This window comes from Sceloporus undulatus, chromosome 2, assembly GCF_019175285.1.
Source record: "Sceloporus undulatus isolate JIND9_A2432 ecotype Alabama chromosome 2, SceUnd_v1.1, whole genome shotgun sequence".
Taxonomy (NCBI): domain Eukaryota; kingdom Metazoa; phylum Chordata; class Lepidosauria; order Squamata; family Phrynosomatidae; genus Sceloporus; species Sceloporus undulatus.
In genome coordinates, this window is record NC_056523.1 from 34,372,144 (window position 1) to 34,391,894 (window position 19,751).

Here is a 19,751-nt window from a genome sequence, read left to right on the forward strand (position 1 = left end):
TTGAGCTGAACCTGGTGGCTTGGTGTTTGCAGTGAACCGGGGTGTAGGGAACAAGCAAAAGGCATCTTCCTTTCTATCTTTCCATAGGCAGGTGAAGATCTTTCATTTCAACAGGCCTTTGAGGGCTGATTGCTTAAAGGGAAAGACCATTGTCGTATGTACCGTGTTGTTTGTATTTATTGGTTCCCTTTTTAATGGCTGTGATTTAAGCTGCTTTAACTGATAATTTAGGGCCCAAACAGACAGGCCAAAATAAAGCTGCTTCGGGTCACTTTGGAGGTATGCCGTTTAAATGACACATGCATCTTAAGCTGCGCTCCAATCCTTAGAACTGGAGCATGGCTTTGGCACGGCTTTTGGCCTTTTAAAACATATGCATCTAAACAGCATACCTCAGAAGTGATCCGAAGGAGCTTTATTTTGGCCTGTCTGTTCAGGCCCTTAGTTATGTTTTCAGCTTTACTATGGCATGGATTTTGTTTCAAATTTTGTAAATTGCCTAAAGTTCAGGATTAGGAAGAAACCAGGATACAGTAATCATAATTATATTCCTACCCTCAAATTCCTCCACAGTTTTGGGGGGCACTGCTTACAAGAGGTGGGGACACTTCCATCAATTAGCTTTAAAATATGTTTCTTTTCCAGACTTCATTTTTATCCTTTTTTTGTTTCTCCAGCTAGCATCCTGTACAATGTACATTGTACAAAATACATTGGCCTCATGTATTTTGCAACTCGCATTTACAATTGTTGGACTATTGCACCAACTGCAAATGCTTCCCAAAACCAACTTTGGAAGCCAGGTATCTGCACCAAGTGAAAAAGTTCTGATGCCCTGGTACTAAACAATGATGTGTCCAGCTTAGCCCCACCAGTCAGCTGTGGTGCAAACCACAGTAGCAACAGAATCCTGCAGGCTCATTGCACTATGGTCCACTGGTTGGCAAGGGCTGGATGCATCATTCTGCAGCTATCTGGTATGTCAGGTGAGTTTTGTTGGGTTGAATTGGGAGACATGCCGTAACTATGTCATCATAGTTATTTCTCCCATGCAGGATCTCAGCCGAAGTCTTTTGGCTGTGTAATATTACCGAGTACAGTGGGGTCTCCATATCCACAGATTCTTTATCCACATATTCAACCATCCATGGTGTGTGTGTGTGTGTGTATTCCAAAAAGCAAACCTTGTTTTTGCCATTTTATATAAGGGACATTATTTTACTGGGTCATTGTATTTAATAGCACTAGCGCATCCATGGATTTTAGTATCCACAAGGGTCCTGGAACCAAGCCCAAGGGTATACCAAGGGTCCACTGTACTACTAAAAGCAAAACAAATAACAGAAATTATTATAGCAAGGAACATGACAACATGACGGGTGGGAGTGTACCAAAGGTGTTTCTTACCCACCATTATCCCCTGCCTAGGATGTCATTTTAGTACCACTGGCATTTAAGGTCACAAATTCTACTATGAATAAGCACCTAATGGTATAGGTGGGATGTACAGTTCAAGCACATTTCCTTTCTATTCTCCAGAAGTACAGTACAGGGCACTTCAGCCCATTGTTCTTCACCATTCCACCATGCCAGCAGGGATCACAGAAGAAATAAATCTAGCTAGATAAAATCCCCATCAATTTGTGGAAGGATAACAATCTTACTTAAGAGTCTTTTTATTCTTCAGTGCAAACATTTCCTTGACTTGAATAACATTTCCCAAGAAATATTTCCACTTCCTTTCCATATCTGGAAGCAAAGAAGCAACAAAAATGTTGATTCTACTGTTTCTCAAATGATGGAGGTATTGGGTGTGTTATAATCTTTCTACTTTTGGAACACATATCCTCACTATAGTTTTAACACAATACAGATGGAAAGAAAGTTAATTATACAGACTATAACAAAACATGAAGCTGAGCAAAGTCTACTTATTTACTAAACATCATGATTTTCTTCCCTATTTCTTTTGATACTCAGTAAATTCCAGGTAAAAATATATTGAAGTAGATATTTCAAACAATAATTTGGTTGTCCTTCCTATTGTCTCCATGGTGAAGCACCTTCCTTTGAATTATTATGGATTCTTAGCCTTATTTTTCTCCAGGTTATCTGAATCATACTTTCAGTATTCATAATGTCATAAACAAAGTTCTGTAGATGATGCACTCTGGATGTCTTTTTCATCGTTTCTTAACAAGTGTTCATCTTGAGCATGAAAATAATTCATCATTCTTCTCTTAAAATGGACATAGTTCTTTGTAAAAAAAAGTTTTGAGCTGAACGATGCAGTCCTCATTAAAAGAAGTATTACTCTTGTCAGCTTATTTGACAAGCTGACCATCCACCTTTGAGGCTTTTCTCATAAAATAAAGGTTTCTGTACAACAGTTGTGCAATGTAGCTGGAAATCCCATTGTCCCAACTTTGGCACATGTCGGTGCTTTGCTACCGTGTCACCTGAAAACAAAGAAAAACAGGCAAATGAGAATCAGATGTGTAAATGGTTAAAAATGACAACACAAATTCTTCAGAGGCTTTTTGTTTTTCTATACAGTTAAGAATTTAAAATTTAGAACCACACTTAGTAGACTCTGCTCATTCTTAGGCATGGGGAGTATTCTACATTCATAGAAAATTAGCAATAGGGAAGAGAGATGTTGCTTTTAAGAAAGTCAATATTACGAATCAGTTGATGGCTCTTAGGGAAAACAGCAACTGAAACATCCAGCAGCAGTAGCTGTATAGACTGAAAACATCTGTTCCAATGAAATTGTCATGGCCACAATGTGCAATTTCTCAATTAGTGGTTCTTACTTCCAGTTTTCAAACTGCTTTTAGAACCATGGAATCATACAGTTGAAGGGGGCCTCATGAGCCGTTGGGTCCAACCCCACTGCCTACTCAGTGCAGGAACACCAGCTTCAAGCATCCCCAGCAGGTAGCTGTCCAGCTTCTTTTTTTAAAAGACATCCAGAAAAGAACATCTCACCACCACTCCAGGCAATTGGTTCCATTGACAAACCACTCTTGCTGTCAAATGTTTCTTCAAATGTTCAATCAAATCTACTCTCCTGTAACTTAAAACCATTAGATCTGGTCCTGCTTCTGCAGCCTTGTCTACATGGGCCATGAGGCCAGTTTCCCACCTGTTCTGGCATTGGCCTATTTGGACAATGCACAACCGAAACCCTGGTTCTGTTGTGGGCAGTATAGATGACATCCAGCATATCCCACATCAGAACTGAGTTATAATAGGGTTAACATGGAGTAAAGTAACTTACCTGTTCCTCCAGGAAGATCTGGAGCCCTATGTTTCCATTGCACAGCAGCTGTTTGCACAAGCTACTCCTTTTTAAAGAGTAGCAGGGATTCTTGACCTTTGTGCATTATTCTGCAAGACAGTATTCACTTCCTCTGAAGTCCTAAAGTTAAAACCTGTCTTATTTTAATAACCACAAAGGTCAAGGATCCACAGCTCAAATGGGACTCAAACATCGAAGAATGTCCACACTGACAGGAAAATCCATCATATCTTTGTGTTACCCTGATCCGCAATAACCACTGGCTTGTCTACACACATGAAGGCAAGTTTGGGAGAACTATCCATACACAGTTCTCCCTTTAGAACTCACTCTGGTCTACTAAATCACAGTATGCAGAGCCATACACCCTTCCGGCCTCTTTCAACTATATAATTCTCTGATTCTATATGTATAATGGTAGTTTCAGTTCAACAACATCTGGCAGGTACAGGTTCTTCATCCCTGACATCAAAATGCAGAAAACTTAGTGAAGCAAGGCTACTTAATAATGTCTAGATAACTTTTTTCTTTTATCTGGTGTGCTTTCAAAGGAACAAAAATAGCAAAATAGCAGCAACTGAAATTGTGGAATACTAGGTAAGATATTGTTTTGCAAGTGAATATAGGCAACTTATCAAAAGCTGAAGGACAGATAGGAATCTTCAGAGTGGTAGAAAAAAAGGAACCCAAGTGCAGGCATAAAGATAAAAAAGAAGTTGGAGAGATTTTTTTCCTCCCCTTCCCAGGTAAGTGAGTGAGTAACCTGGTCTTTATTGTTTCTATGAAAAATGTATGGACACTTTAAAAACAGCTCTGTCAATTAGTTGTGCCCAGAGAAAAAAATTAAGTGATATAATTAGTTTAAAAAGTGTTTGTCTTCCTATATTCCTCTTGTTCAACATAATTGCAGCTATTAACCATGTGCAAAAGGAATATTATGCAAGTATTATTTTTTTTCCTTTCTCATCTTCTTTTTCACTCTGTTTCTTAAATGACTTTTCCAAATCCAGTCCAGCAAAAAACAGATGAAATCTCCCTCACACTTATTTAATGGCTAAAGGGGATGGAAGTGTGAAATCCAGCAGGATACCAAAGTTGAGAAACTCAGTAGTAAAAATTCAAAAAGATGTATTATGAAACTGTAGATCCAATCTGGTGACATTCATGGACAGACCTGGCCAGCAAACTTTAATACTTGACTAATTAAATCTTATACAATTTCAAATTCATCTATTTGAGGAGTTTTCAGGCCATTCCTTAAGAGTGATGTCTGCCTACATTTCCTGTACCTGCGATTCCAAAGCCTCACACTGTTGATAGTATCTGGGTCAATACATAAATCAAATTTTCAACCTGGCTATGTTTCATGCTCATATTAACCATTTTCACATGTGAGCACACATTTTAAAGCTATATGGAACATATCAAAATGTGTTTGTTGGAAGGGGGTGTTTTGCTCTTAGTTTACTGCTCTGTTATCATTGGAATCCATACTGCCTTCATAAAGCCAGCTATTCTCAACAATTTGCTGCAATGAATCCTTCTTAATCTCCTGAGTATATCTCTTTCTTATACCAGCACAATACTTTATTGAACAGGGCCCATGGTGACAAGCTATTAACAGTCATCTAATCCATACTGCTGTGAGATTTAAAGGAGGTGCAGTGGTTGAAGCTGAATTCCACAGAGATATTAGCCACAATCTAGCATACAGTTATTCACACTTAAATCTTATTGATTTCAGCTGACAAGGATATTTGAATGCTAGATTGCAATCATCACTTACCATGAAATAGTAGCAACAAATGTTTAGCTTTACAAATATGTTCAAGAACTTATTGGCTTGCAGATTTTGGTTTCAAGGAGCACTTTTGTCGTTTGCATGTTCTATATATGCAAGTCATTCTGGTCTGCCCCATATGATTCTGAATGGGTAGATGCCAGGGTTCTGGAAAAGATTTTGGGGTGCATCTACACTGTAGAAATAATGCAGCTTGAAACCACTTTAAAGTCCATGGCTCCATCATCCAGAATCCTATGATTTGTAGTTTTGTCAAAGAAGGTAAAACTACAAATCCCAGGATTCCATAGGATTGAGCGAGAGCTCAAGTGGTGTCAAACAGCATTATCTCTATACTGTAGATGCACCTTTAGTGAAGCTATGAATCAGTGGCGGGTTACAGACCACCCGTTTGGGGCAGCCTGCACCCGCCCCTTTCCCCGCTGTATCGGGGCCTCAGTTGCCAGACCGGCAGCCTCCGAGGCCCCGATCCGCCGCTTTGCAGGCCGCAGGGAAGTGGCAAGGACACCTGGTAACGGCGGAGAGGAGGAGAAAGGGGCCGCTTGGCCCCTTTCTCCTCTGCGTCGCTGGGTGCAGCCATGTAAAGGCTGCGCCCAGCGACGCAAACCCCAGAAGGAGCTCCGTTTTGGAGCTCCTTCTAGCACCACAGAAAGGGCGCTCTAGGCGCCCTCGCGTGACGCAAAGACGTCATGTCCGCGCCGCCTCATTTGGAGGCGGCGCGGTCATGACATCGTAATGGCAGTGGCCGTGTGGAACGGCCGCCGCCATTTTGTGCACGCTACGCACGTGCTAGGGTTGGGAGCGTCCAGAAAAGACGCTCCTTTCTAACCCTAGTACGCACAGAGCACGTACTTTTAGGCCCATCTGTAACGGGCCTAAGTAAATGCCCCTGCTATGGAGATATATAGACCACTTCTACATATAAGGCAACTGAGCTTCAAAGTGGTCTAAAGCAAACCAAAGCGGGCCGAGGTGGAGATAGTCCCAATTTGCTAGATTTCTCCCACAAAATCTGCAAGCTTTCAATACATGAAAAACTTCAGGGACAACAAGAAGAAGGAAACAGAAGAGAGGTTGTAGTTTTGTGACTGACAACTCTAATTTCCAACAAGAGGATGACTTTACTTAGGGTTCTCTAATTGCAGATCTTTTGGTGAAAAAGATATTAAAGGAAAATATGAGAACCTATTTTAGCGCATTTTCTCCTCTATGCCATGTAATGGCTGCTAATTATGACTAACTGGCTGTTAAATTCCTTCTGCTGCTTGTTCAGTGAATGGCTGATATCCATCTCTGCTCTGTTGTTTGCTCAGCCTGTTATTCATCAGGCCTCTGCTTTTCCACCTGGAGCATATCCACACTACACAATTATAGCACTCTGATATCACTTTTGCTGTCATAGCTCCATCCTATGGAGTCCTGCGGTTTGTCATTTGATGACATTCTGAATTCATTGGTTTATTTTCTATAACTTATGCAGTGTGGATACATGCCAGGTCCCCAGATCCTGAAACAAACTTTGTCCTTTACCACTGTAGTACTGTTTCCTAGGATGCTTGATGCTGAAGAGGAAAGGTACTGCAGGAACAGTGAGCATCTGGGCATACTTAGTTCATTCTACCTCCTTCAGAGACAGTGAGAACAACTGAAGTCTCCCTTCCACTGGATGAAGCTACAAAAGGGAGTTCCGTTTCTAATTTCTGAAGCCAAGAACAAGCAGGATCGAATCTAGCATTATTGAAGGAGCCAAGAAATCTGGTTCTGATGCTTTAACCAAACTGGTAAAAGTTACTTTTTTGGACATCAGCTCCCCAAATCACCTGGTGAATTTGGGGAGCTGTGGTTCAGTGATTAAGATGCTGACTGACTGATGATTGCAAGATCAGCTGGTTGGCAGTTCAAGGTCCAAGTGCCACATAATGGAGTGAGCTCCTATCCGTAGTCCCAGGTTCTGCCAACCGAGCAGTTTGAAAAAATGTAAAAGTGCAAGTACAGAAATTGGTACCACTTTGGTGGAAATGTAACAACGTTCCATGTAGTCATGCTGGCCACATTATCATGGAGTTGTCTCTGACAACGCTGGCTCTTCAGCTTAGTGACAGATATGAGCACCACCCCTTACTGTCAGTCACGACTAGACAATCTTGTCAAAGGAAAACCTAGTATAAAAATAACTCCCAAAAAAAAACTTTTCCAAGCTCTGGGCTTAGCACACAGGCAAACACATTTCCAAGATCTACAATAGCCTATTATAGTAACAAGAACTGCACATAATATTCCAAGCATGACAGTTGCCCTTTTAACCACCCTAGCCTCCACATCTTTTAACAGTTTTTTACAACTAGTTCCAGTAAACTGGTATGAACTAGCGAAATGACACCTCTGCTTTTTTCATAACATTATGCACTGAAGTTGTTGAATGGATACCATTATTCAGAGTGTGCAGAACCAGTCTTTCTAATTCCTAAGGAAATGGCCCTGTCCCCGGAAGTTTGTTATGTAAATGACTTTAGTGCTATGGAAGTTTTATTTACACACATCAGTAAAATAAGATTTATATACTTCCAAGCACCTACGCATGAAATGGCAACAGCAGCAACTTTGTCTACATCTAGAATTATTCCCCAGATGAATGATGATGATAATAATAAAATCCATCCTACTGTTTCATGACAACTCAGGGAATTGTGCTTTTTTTTACTTCTGGAAGTGTCGGATGAGATGGCTGAACTTTCAGGAAGTAGGACATGTAAAATTTATATTCCCCAACTCAAAATGAGGCTTCTTTGTGATGAAAAGAAGCCAGAAACACAGCCAAACACACAAAGCGGCCCTGAGTACATGCATTTTCAATATAGAAGGTGGCTTATGGGCATTATCTGGATATTCCCTAACCCTTGTTTTTCTCACTGTATGAAAAGCACACTAAAAAAATAACAAGAAAATGGGAAAGCCCCATCACAGGCATCTTATCAAATTAAAGATACTTGCAGCACCTTTGGGTGCAATGTAAAGCCATTAAGATCAAAGTGAGCTTTGCCACAGACTTCAGTGGGCTGTGGATTGCACACTTGGGGATCTCTTCTTTGAAGAAGGGAGTTAATAGCTTGTTACTTTAATGAAGCAAAGCCATTTTAGGGCACTCCTGGGTGCTAATTCAGCACAGTTGTTAATCTCAAACTGGAAATGTGTGCAAAGGCCTAAAATCAGAATTGGAAGCCACATTCACCCATGTGATAAAAAGATAGTGTTTCTGCTTCTTTGGAATCTAAGGGCAGGCTGGTCTGCTGACTCTCTCACTTCTCACTACCAGTATGGACTTGTTTTCCCAAGGCTATGTTTCCTTAAGGTTCCTTGCTCCTTCCTTACTCCTCTTTCTCCATGCTCAATGGGCTGCCCTTAGGATCAGGGGAGAACCATAGTTACAGGACTCCAGTTCTGTTTATGAGGGCTTTGCCCCTTGAAAATACAGAATTGTCATGTAACCCACAGCAGTGTTTCTCCTAATAACTGAAACTTGGTTGATGTGTCATATTTATCTTACGTCTTTGTATTTGCACATGTTGCTCTGTAATAGCTTGGCCCTGAAAAGCAACTTATAAATATTTAAAATGAATGGATGGATGAACTAATTCTAGCTGATGCTACTATGGTCATCATTATCACCACTGTCGTCATCATCTCCTTTGCATCTCTCAACAACAATACAACACTTCATCTACTATATACTCATGCAGTACAAATACAACTCTTTGGTACCCTTCTTTACCTTCTCCCTTACAAGGAAATGGATGCCATTCAGTCCTATAAGGCAGAAAAGAACAGACTTCAAACCTGCACACATTGTTTGTATTGTATTGCTTTTCTTAGAGATCTGTAATCAACTAACTGGAGCTAAGTGCAAAACATTGGCTTAAAATGAGAGGCAGTATGGGCATACAGAAAAAGGAGTAAGAAAGGAGCAAGGGACCATAAACATCTTAGGAAAACAAGATGGTAGTGAGAAGTGAGTCAACAGCTAGCAATTTACCTAATGCTAGTCAACATCTAGCAATTTGCCTAATGTGAATAAGAATAAAGGACCTGACACAATAAATAAACTAGCTGCAGGATTTTAAATAATAATATTTAAAACATGTAAAAGAAGCTAAAATGTCAGGGGAGGATAATATCTTTGCTAGTTGGTGGGCCTTTTGTGAAAGGCATTTCATAGGCAGGATGCCACAACCAAGAAGGCCATTTCTCTTATAGTCACCTGGTAGAAGGCATCCTAAAGATTATCCTAAGAAAATCTAAGGGCCGAGGGAGGTACATATGGTAGGAAATGTTCCTTTAGAAACTCAGACTGGTCAATTGCCTATTTTTAGTTTCAATAGCAAGGAAAATAGAGGGACAAACTACACGAGATGGTGGAAGACCTGTAACTGAAGTTAAATAGAGAGATTGGACCAGGACCACTGGGCTGACAGGGTTACGTCCCCCCCCCCCATGTTACTCTGCCAGGCCTGAATTGTCCTCTCAGCTAATGGTCCCATGGGAAGAAATACACAAATTCCAAAAAAGAACCTGTAACTTTTCCCTCTTGGGGGAAAAAAAGCCATGGAGGGGTGTCTTAAGATCCTTAAGATAAGAAAATTGTGGCAAAAAGCCAGTTAATCCACCTAAACATTGGGAAGAACTTCTTGACAGTGAGAGCTGTTTGATAGTGGAAGACACTCCCTCGGAGTATGGTGGAGTCTCCTTTGGAGGTTTTTAAATAGAGGCTGGATGGCCATCTGTCAGGGATGCTTTGATTGTGAGTTTCTGTATGGCAGGGGGTTGGACTGGATGGCCTTTGTGGTCTCTTTCAACTCTATGGAGCTTAACGCACTGACTTTAAACCCAATTACTCCCCAACGGGATACAGTTGGGCTGCAGGATACAGTCGGGAATTATCACATGGAAAATGCTGCCAATGCCACAGGGCTACTGCATCCTGGCAGAATCCCAGCTCCCAGCTGGACTCAATCAGCCAATTTGCAAGCATGTAAAGTTTGATCTCTAAGTGAAATGTGACCTTGGTGGGATACAAACCGCTGCTTTGCGGCGGTCCCCCGCCGGCGCCATTTGCTCCGCGCGGGAGCTGCAGCAGCCAAACCGCGCGGCTCCCGCGCGGAGCAAAAAAGAAGCTCCATTTCGAAGCTTCTTTCCGCGGCGCACTGATGACGTCGCGAAGCGCCAAGGGCGCATTCGTGACGTCATTAGGGCCGCGCGATGTTCGGACGCTCAGCGTCCGATACGTCAATATGGCGCCAGCCATGTAGAAGGGCCGGCGCCATACTGTACGGACACAGTCCGTACTAGACTCAGGGGCGTCTAGAAGAGAAGCCCCTTTTTTAAAATGGGACGTCCTCTGGACGTCCCAACTGCCGGTATGTAACCGGCCCTTGAGAGCAAAGGATGAGCTGTCTACATGAACTTGCCTTGGTAGTTTTGACTTTGTTTCCACTGCTGCAGGACCAACCTGAGTAATCTGGAAGTACTTTACATTCTTCTCCTTCCAGACAAGGGTTCATATGACACCACCACTTCTGAATGACAATGGCAGCTGGAAGACAAAAACCAAACAGCTTTTTTAAAGAGCAAAACAGAACTACTGCTTATCAAGTGATTTACAGGTTAATGCAAACCTCTACAAGATCGTGACCTGCAGAGGTTCAAGACATCTATAGGGCAGTTCAACACATCTATAGGACAACAGTTTGCAGAAGGCTGGTCTTATGCAATCCCACCATACCAAATGCAAAAATAGAAATTAATATTATTTCAATTTCTATCCCACCATTTTTCTGATAGGGCAGTGCCTTATAATAAAGAACACAGTTAAAAATCATGAACAGCTAGCATCACAAATTACAGCTATCTAAAACAATACATTCAAAATATCTGCAAAATACAACCACAGCAATATAAACAGGAGCATTACACAAATTCAGACACTTCCTGATTCCATGAAAGCTCGTACAGATACATATGGTTTTTAAATTGGTGTCTGAAAGAAAAGAGAAAGACTTCTTTTCCTACTGGAAAGGTATGGAAAACTACAGCCTCAGAAAGCAGGAGAATGGTTTTTGAAAGCAAGTCTCTGGTAGAACAGGTTACAAATGGAAGGACCCAAACCAACAAAACAATTTGAAGGTCAGACCATCAATTGCTTTTCATAATTGGGTTAGAAGACTCTGCTAAAAACAGGAGCCATACTAGCTGGTAATATTTGATACAGATATTACCCTAAACCACAGAAAACATAAAACCTTAAAATCATTAGTACACTTACTATTGTATGAGTGTAAACACTGTGTTAGTAGTACAGTAATTTGAGGCCTTTTTTATCCTTTGTAGTTTTGTTCTTGTAACCTTAGCAACCTGTGTGCAAAGCAGAAAGGGTACAAAGGGTACACAGAGTTGTTGGTGTTGTTATTTGCTGTCAGATTGGTTTCAACTTAAGTCAACAGGCAACCCTGTCAATGAGAGACCTTCCAAATCTCTGGTCATTAACTGCCTTAATCAGGTCTTGCAGTCTCAGAGTGATAGATTTCTTGACTGAGTTGTTCCATCTGTAATTCAGTTTCCAACTGCTTTCCACTTTACCAAGCATTATTATTTGCCAATGAATCATGTCATCTCATGATATCTCCAAAGTATAACAGGCTCTGTTTAGTCATAAAAACAAAGAACCATAGAAACATAGAGTTGGAAGAGACCACAAGGGCCATTCAGTCCAACCCACTGCCAGAACTCATTTTAGACTCATTTATTTCTCCTTTTAGCAGTCCACAGTATCTGTAGAAACCTCTTCCAGCATCACATTTCTAACGGGTTGATTTTCCTGTCTGCTTTCTTCACTGTCCAGAGAAATTGGAAATATTGTGACCTTCATAAGTCGGACAATGATCAAGATTCCTTATACCATCATATACTCCCTAGCATACCCTCTTGTAAGATACTTCATGGGTGGAACTCCTATGAAGGATAGTTTTCTCTAGATGGAAGTTTTCCCTGGTAATAGAAACCCTGCTCAGTCAGCCACCCACTTACAGTTGGTTTTAACACTGGGCTAAATTGGCTGTAGTCCCAGCCCACCATCTCAAGGAAATCCGCTGCCAGCCTTACTGTGCCCATTTGCAGGAAGGATGAAGATGCCAGAACTATTTCTTCCTACACATGCTTCCTCCAAGGATCACAGAAGAAAGAGTGTTTCTCAAAGAGCATAACATGGAGCTGGGCAATGTTGTGCTGTGGTTTTTATCCAGAACGCAAGGTTTCCCTTTTTTTTTCCTTTACTACTTTAAATGTGTGGATACAGCTGTTCTAAAACTGACAATTCATACTTCAGACTGTTTGCTTCTCCAGCAAATCAATGAAGAGACAGGGTGTGTCCTAATGCCAATTATAAATTAAGTAATTAGAAATGTTTAAACAATCACAGTTTCATGAGAGATCCATTAAAATTTTGGAGGATGGAGGGAGACCAGACAGTAGGTATTGTGGGACCATCCAAAAATGTATCTTGCCCAGTATCCCCTCAAATATGGCTGTGCCGCCGGAGATGAAGACCTATACAACTTATCTGAATGCCCATACTTCCACATATGAATTTTATATTCTTATGAGGAAGGTTTTCTCGCTGTCCCACCACCTGCCCAGGCTTGTCCAGTGACAACCATGGTACAAAGCCTTCTTCGTGGCTGCTCCTAGATGGAACTCCCTCCCAAGGGTGGCTTGCTTGATCCCGCTTTGTTCTCTTTTTGCCAGCAGGTGAAGACTTTAAACAAGTAAATAGATGTACTTTCCAAAATATGAAATATATGCTTTAGGTATTGTAAATTGTTTTAAATTAATGTCTTTCAAGTTATGTTCTCAAGATTTTTGTACCACAATTGCTTTGGTAGCTTTTTGTGTTTTTTTCGGGTTATGTGGCCATGTTCTAGAAGAGTTTCTTCCTGACGTTTCACCAGCCTCTGTGGCTGGCATCTTCAGTTGCTTTGGTTTAACTAATAAGGTAATCCACTTTGAGTCCCATTTTGGGAGAAAGGTGAGATATAAATCAAATAAATCAATAAACACAGTATTTCCCTTCTGATCATAACCCCTCCAAATCCAAAACCCACTCCAACTTTTCTTTCTACTGACCTTCCATTTGTTTGGAAGGGGAGGAGGGAGGAAATGAGGCCATTTCACCAAAGCAACCAGGTTGAAATGCCTCGCTTGCGGTCCTACAGCAGTTTCAGAATATTATGTGGAAAGAGAATATGGTGGTTGGCTGGTATAAAGGCATTTGAGAATTGATGATGATGATGATGATGATGATGATGATGATGAACTTTTGTCACTGAACCTTTTGGCACTTTCTGCTAAAAGACTCCAATTATTTTACCGAGATAAAGCAGTGTTTGCATACACACGCTGCAGTGCTGTGTAAGATAAGGGTGCTTAACAGTGCAATCCTATGCATCTTTGTTCCTTCCTATTTGTGCATTATTATTATTATTGTATATTTGCTGATGATTTCAATTCTTTACTCTACAAAAGTGTACAAAATCACAATTTTGACACCTAAAGGACAAAGCAATTCATTCACAGGGAACTTTTTTTTTGGTCCCAAACACTAAATTAAGTTAACTAGCAGCAGGTTGACAATGGCAGATTCAGTAGCTTGGATTCTGATTCAATTATTTTATTCATGCTATGCATTTTCAATGCAGGTAGCAGCCAGAGGTGCCTTTGGGTGAGAGTCGATCATCACTGCCTGTAATTCTATTGCCTGAAGCTTCATTTAATTTTTAAAATGCAAATAATCTCTCAGCTGGTTTTTTTAAGTATATTCTGATTTTTCTAGCAAATGTTTATTGTGGTGTAACATGCAAGTGATTAACTAGATTGTTTTTTAAAGGGTGTGTATTCATGATACTTGAATCATGATGATTATTCCTTGTTAAATCAAATCTTAAATGTAGCAATCCAAATTACAGCCTAAAAGATACAAAAGAAAGGATAAAAATGGGCTAGGTCAGATGTAAGGAAGCCAGTAAAGAAGCTTGGTGGATTGGTCCTTCCATCTTCTGATCTCATGTCTTCCCCAGGACTGACTGGAGTCTAATCTGCACTGCAGGAAAAAAATGCAGTTTGACACTGCTTTAACTGCCGTGGCTCCATCCTATGAAATCATAGGATTTGTAATTTGTTATGGCTCGCTGACAGAGAAGGCTAAATATATCACAAAACTACAAATCCCACGATTCCACAGGATGGAGCCATGGCAGTTAAAGTAGAGTTAAGCTGCATTATTTCTTCAGTGCAGATTAGACCCTTGTCATTGGGCAGAATGAAGCAACCACTTCAGAGAATGGATTTAAGGCAACAGCAGCAACAATTCATCATCACTGTCATCGTCGTCGTCGTCATCATCATCATCATCATCATCATCATCCTGACTTATACTGCTTATATAGTGCACTTAAGCACTCCCTAAGCAGTTTACAAAGTATAAGAACTCAAGGCAGCTAACAACACGTTTAAAACAGGACATGTTAAAAACAATACAAAAGCATTACAAATTACTAAAGTTTAAAAAAATTAAACAATTAAAAAGGTAAAAATATTACAGTCTCTTGAAAAGAAATTCCGAAGTCTGAGAGCAGCCACTAAGAAAGCCCTATCCCTTAGTCCCATAACACGCCTGAGAGGGTGGTGGGGCAGAGACATGAGTCTATCTGTACAATCTTAGAACTCTAATGGGATCATAAAATGAGATACGGCCCTCCAAATAAGAATTTGTAGGCTCTTACTTTTGAGCCCCTCCCCACACCATTCCCCTCTATTGCAGGCATGCAGGTTTGGTGGAGAAAAGTCCTGTCAACAGTGTTTCAGTAAAATTCAACTTTTAGTTGTGTATTCTTGCATGCTGTCCCTTCCAGTTCTATGATTCTAGGCTAGTCAACTTCTGTATGAGTCTAGATCAGCAACAAGTTTGCTCCCACAGTCAGACAACTTTGCTTGGGGCAAGTCCAAAATTTGGTGTGCTTTCTTGGCCTGCTAGGTGGCAATTTTGAACTCCTGGCAGACAAGCAAAAAAATCATTACATTAGATTTTAAATTTATCCTTATTACTTTCTTTGAAATTCACCAGTTTTGTAACAAGTGTCAAAAATCAATGGGAAAGTAAGATACTATTGAGTAACATGAAAATATGTGCAACAGAGTCAGATCACAGGCCCCTTCCTATGGACCCAGTAATATATAGTGATTTCCTACCATTAGCCTTGAGCCCATACACAGATTGTAAATGCTTTGCCTTAGTGAAGTTAGCCCCAGAGATACCCAAACCTACTCCTCCTCTTTTGATATCAGAATTGTTATAAACTCAGCCTGTATTATCCTAACATGGACACCATTAGTTGCAAGTGAACAGGTCACGTAGGCTAGATTAGGAGTGGCCAAGAGGATTTATGTTCCAGACATGTTGGAGGAGGTGGGGATGAGCCTGGCTATGAAACAATAGGGTGGCTCAGGTTGGAGTAAACAATTCCATCTATCCGACACTTTAAGCCGTTTGCTGCAGAAATACACCCATTCACACCCCTATGTCACATCTTTGGAAGACCCTACTTCAAAGTGCCACCAATACATATCAAAGATTCAGACTATTTGGCCATATCAGCTCTCTGGATTTTGCCCCAGGGCACAAAATTCCTATAAATTAGGAGACCTTTCCTTTGTTAGTTGGATTAGCTTTATTTGCAGGCAGAGGTGTTGTTGGTTTTCATCTTGCTAGACCCCTCTTTCATGCGTCAAACTCTGGTGGCCTGGGAGTAATCGGGTTCCTATTCCTCTTGTCCCAGAACATCTTCAAGAAGAGCAGCATCCAAACAGGTGTCATATTTCCATTAGAAGGCCCTACTCTGTTCCAACCTAACACCTTTACTGCTCAGTTCTTGTGTCCTTGTGTGAGTGAATGTTGAGTGTGTTGGTTTTTCCCCTTTGAAATAAAATACAATCCATTAACAATTTGCCTCTGGGTTCCTTATGCATCTGACCTTGGTATACATAGAGATGATCCCGGGGCTGTATAACCCAGCCATTCATTGAGCTAATATTCAATTCCCCTAGAGCGAACTATTCCTAAAGCAAAGCTCTTGTCTTGGTTGCAGTGGTGACTGCACTGAAATTTCACATAGCAGAAATGTCCACCATGGTCCAGCTGCTGATACTCTAGACCAGTGATTCCCAAACTTTGGTCTTCCAGGTGTTTTGGACTTCATCTCACAGAAGCCCTAGCCAGTTGGTCAACAATCAGCAATTCTGGGAGCTAAAGTCCAAGACATCTGGAGGACCAAAGTCTGGGAACCAGTGCTTTAGACTCAGCTTTTCCTCTCTCCAACTCAATGGAGTTTATCACATGGGAGGAATTTCTTTTAATTTAGAATGAAGAGAAAGTGGGGCCAGAACACATTCATGTGCATTCACTAGTTCAGCGAATTTACGTGAATTTGAATTGCGTTCGAACTGATTTCCCATTGCCCGAAAATAGCTTGCCATTGCCCAAAATTGCGTGTGATCACCTCTCACACAATAATGTGAAACCCCATGACTGCGTTCGGACTGACTTCCCATTGCCCGAAATGGTGTGTGGTAGTTTATCACGCAATAATGTTAAACACCATGATTGTGTTTGGATTGCCATTGGATTATACTTCCAATTTCCCTTGTCTGATAACATCCATAGCTTTCTTGATCATTGACTGCAGAATCTTCTTTTCTCTGTCTGAGACCGTCTTCACTCTTCCCTTCTTCAAAAATTTTACTTCTGGTCTCACTGTTGATTGCTTGACACCTTCTCTAGTCCTGTTCTCATCTTCCTTTCTGGGCTCTTCTGTTGCTCAGCAGTTCAGTTCTTTATAGTTCAGACACCAGTTATCTTCTCTCCACTATGGCTTGTATGCTTTCTGAAAGATTTCTTTCCCTGACAATATGAAATGTCCAATCAGCATACTCATCAACAATTTATTGATGAAAACTGGGACACATGTGGCCAAGCAGCATTAGAATGTGGCCAAGATGGCAAAAAGTATCCATGAAGAAGAACCCACAAGCTAGAAAAGGGTGCAGCATTTTGCTTTTACTTGAAGCTACTGGGAAGGACAAGATTTCACTTTCTCCCCTTCTCTATTTTTGCTCTTTGAGATCAGTTTCCAGCAACTGAAGCAAGCTATAAACAAGAGGAGAGAGTGAGAGGAAGAGAGAAGAACCAGGACATTTTTAAAGCAGTTGAAAAAGTGGAATGACAGAGGATAAATTGGGACTAAACTTTCCAAATTGGGACAGTTAAGGGGTATGATAGATATGATGATCTAAATATTCCAGCCTCTCCCCACAAAAATAGATATTCCTACAAATTTCATGAATTGTTTGCCACTTCCCATTCAGTGTTGCCTTTAGGGATGTAAATACTCAAATTTAATTGGTCTCATAGCCATTTCCTGACACTTAAAAACACAGCCAAAACTGCTAGTCAGATTCATAAAATCTCTCTCTCTCAAACAAAAACTTCCCTTTTGTGCCTGTTTTGCTATATCAGGGCCTATTTCACAATAGTTAACATAATCATATATACGTATACTAATAGATTGTGCCACATATCAGGGCTATTTCTTCCATTTACTCTACGTTTACCAATAAGGAGTTTCAACTCACGTCATGCTGGTAAAAAAAACATGACCTTAGATTATGTCTGTCATCTGTATGGCTTCTCTCTCTCTCTCTCTCTCTCTCTCTCTCTAATCTCATGAAGATTTCAAACTTTGTTTCTACTAGGAGCAGATCCCTCAGGTAGCCAGCCCAGATTAGGTAAACAGCTAATAGATTAAATTGCATGTGTGAGTATGTCAGGAGGGTTTTTTCTCCCCACAGCTACAAATATTTTATGAGGAAACATCTGTTGCTGTTCTTGCTGAAGGAATCTCAGTGGAATTTAGGAGTACTTTTTCCTTAGTGCAATAAAGTTCTCCTAATTATGAAGGAACAACAGTGACTGAATTATTAGAAGATCACTTTAGCTTTGCTAGAAAATTTCAGTAAGAAGATAAAGATTTACTAGAATACTGGGATTACATTATTTGGGTTTATCTGATCACTTGAAGAGTTACATTTTGGATTACAACTGCCAGGACAAAGGTTTCTTGAGTGTTGTAATCAAAAAGATAACTTTTCCAAACTTTGTGCTAAACACAATTAAATAACAGCAACACTCTCGTATCAGGCCACAGTATGGAATCCTTCAAGTTCATATGGATATGTAAATACTTCGGTCACATTTACTCAGAACAGTGCTGAGGAGTATGTGATCATCCAGATACTGTTGAATGCTAATTCCCATCAGCCCTAGCCAGTGGTCAGGTATTATGGGAGAAGTAGTTTCTCAGTATCCCAGAGCACTGAAGGTTACCTACTTCTTAGGCTGAATCTACACTGCAGAATGAATGCAGTTTGACACTGCTTTAACTGTCTTGGCTCAATGCTATGGAATCCTAGAGTTTTAGTTTTGTGAGCTATTTAGCCTTCTCTGTCAGAGAGCTCTGGTACCATAACAAACTATAATTCCCAGGATCCCATAGGATAGAGCCATAACAGATAAAGTGGTGTCAAACCACATTAATTCTATAGTGTGTCTGCAGCCTTAGTCAGAACCACATTTTATACACTGGACGAAAACAATCACAGGAAGCTTATTTATGCTTTATCTTCTTGAAAGTGGCTGACAGCCAAGTTCTCAATACTAACCCAACAGTATTTATTCCCACAAAAGGAGTGAGAGAAAAAGCAATCCCTTGATCATTTTGAATTTAAGTGTTTACTTCTTGTTAAAAACACACACAAGAGGTTGACCTTTAGGAAATACAATAGTATGTAGCTCTGTTGGAATGCTACAGCTGTAGTGTGAGGCAGCTCAACACTGATGCTTTCTCATTCATTTCTGTTTAATTTTTTATTCTTCATTCCATTTGCTATGCTGCTTGGAGAGCTCAGCAAATCGATACATCTCAAAAGAAAGGCAAGGAAGAAACCAAGAAATCTATAAACCACCCCCATTTCTGGGGATAAGGCCCTACAAAACAGAAGGAGTGGCTGACCCACAGATGACTCAGTTTGTACATTTATGATCTCTGGGGCACTGAAAGAGTGGCCCCTGCTATTGCCCCAAAAGAAGAAATGCATCACCAAAAAGGATGCCAAAAGAAGCAGATTTTTGAAATGGTATTTGAATACCATTTTTGAATTTAAATTCTAAATGATCAAGGGATTGCTTTTTCTCTCACTTCTTTTGTGACCCTTGGACTCTGGCTCCACTACACCTCTGCTCACCCCTATAGCTGGTGTAATTCAGTCCACAGTAGAAAGGACAAAAGACAGGGGAACTGGACACGGCCTGTAGAGGACACAGACCCCATAGACGGCAGCATCTTTAATTCTTCTCATAAGCAGATCAGTAAGAGACTGCCAGTTATTTCAAGCAATCCACAATTGAAACTGCTCTTTTTCCTCCCTCCCCTTTCTCATCCCTTTCTTTTAATGAGGTACTTTTACTTTTATCATTACCTCCATTTGTAA

The 19,751-nt window shown here is 40.6% G+C and overlaps 1 protein-coding gene across 2 annotated transcripts in view; it reads right to left on the bottom strand.

Annotated features, from left to right (window-relative positions):
- Nucleotides 1-1,355: 1,355 nt before the first annotated feature.
- TAFA4 (TAFA chemokine like family member 4) overlaps nt 1,356-19,751 on the bottom strand; it is a 167,429-nt gene continuing 149,033 nt past the window's right edge. For both annotated transcript variants that reach the window (XM_042453298.1, XM_042453300.1), the window contains exons 5-6: nt 10,568-10,692; nt 1,356-2,459 (exon numbers count right to left, since the gene is read on the bottom strand). In XM_042453298.1, coding sequence (XP_042309232.1) covers nt 2,448-2,459; nt 10,568-10,692 — 137 coding nt within the window. In that variant the 3' untranslated portion in view covers nt 1,356-2,447. The remainder of the gene's footprint in view (nt 2,460-10,567; nt 10,693-19,751) is intronic.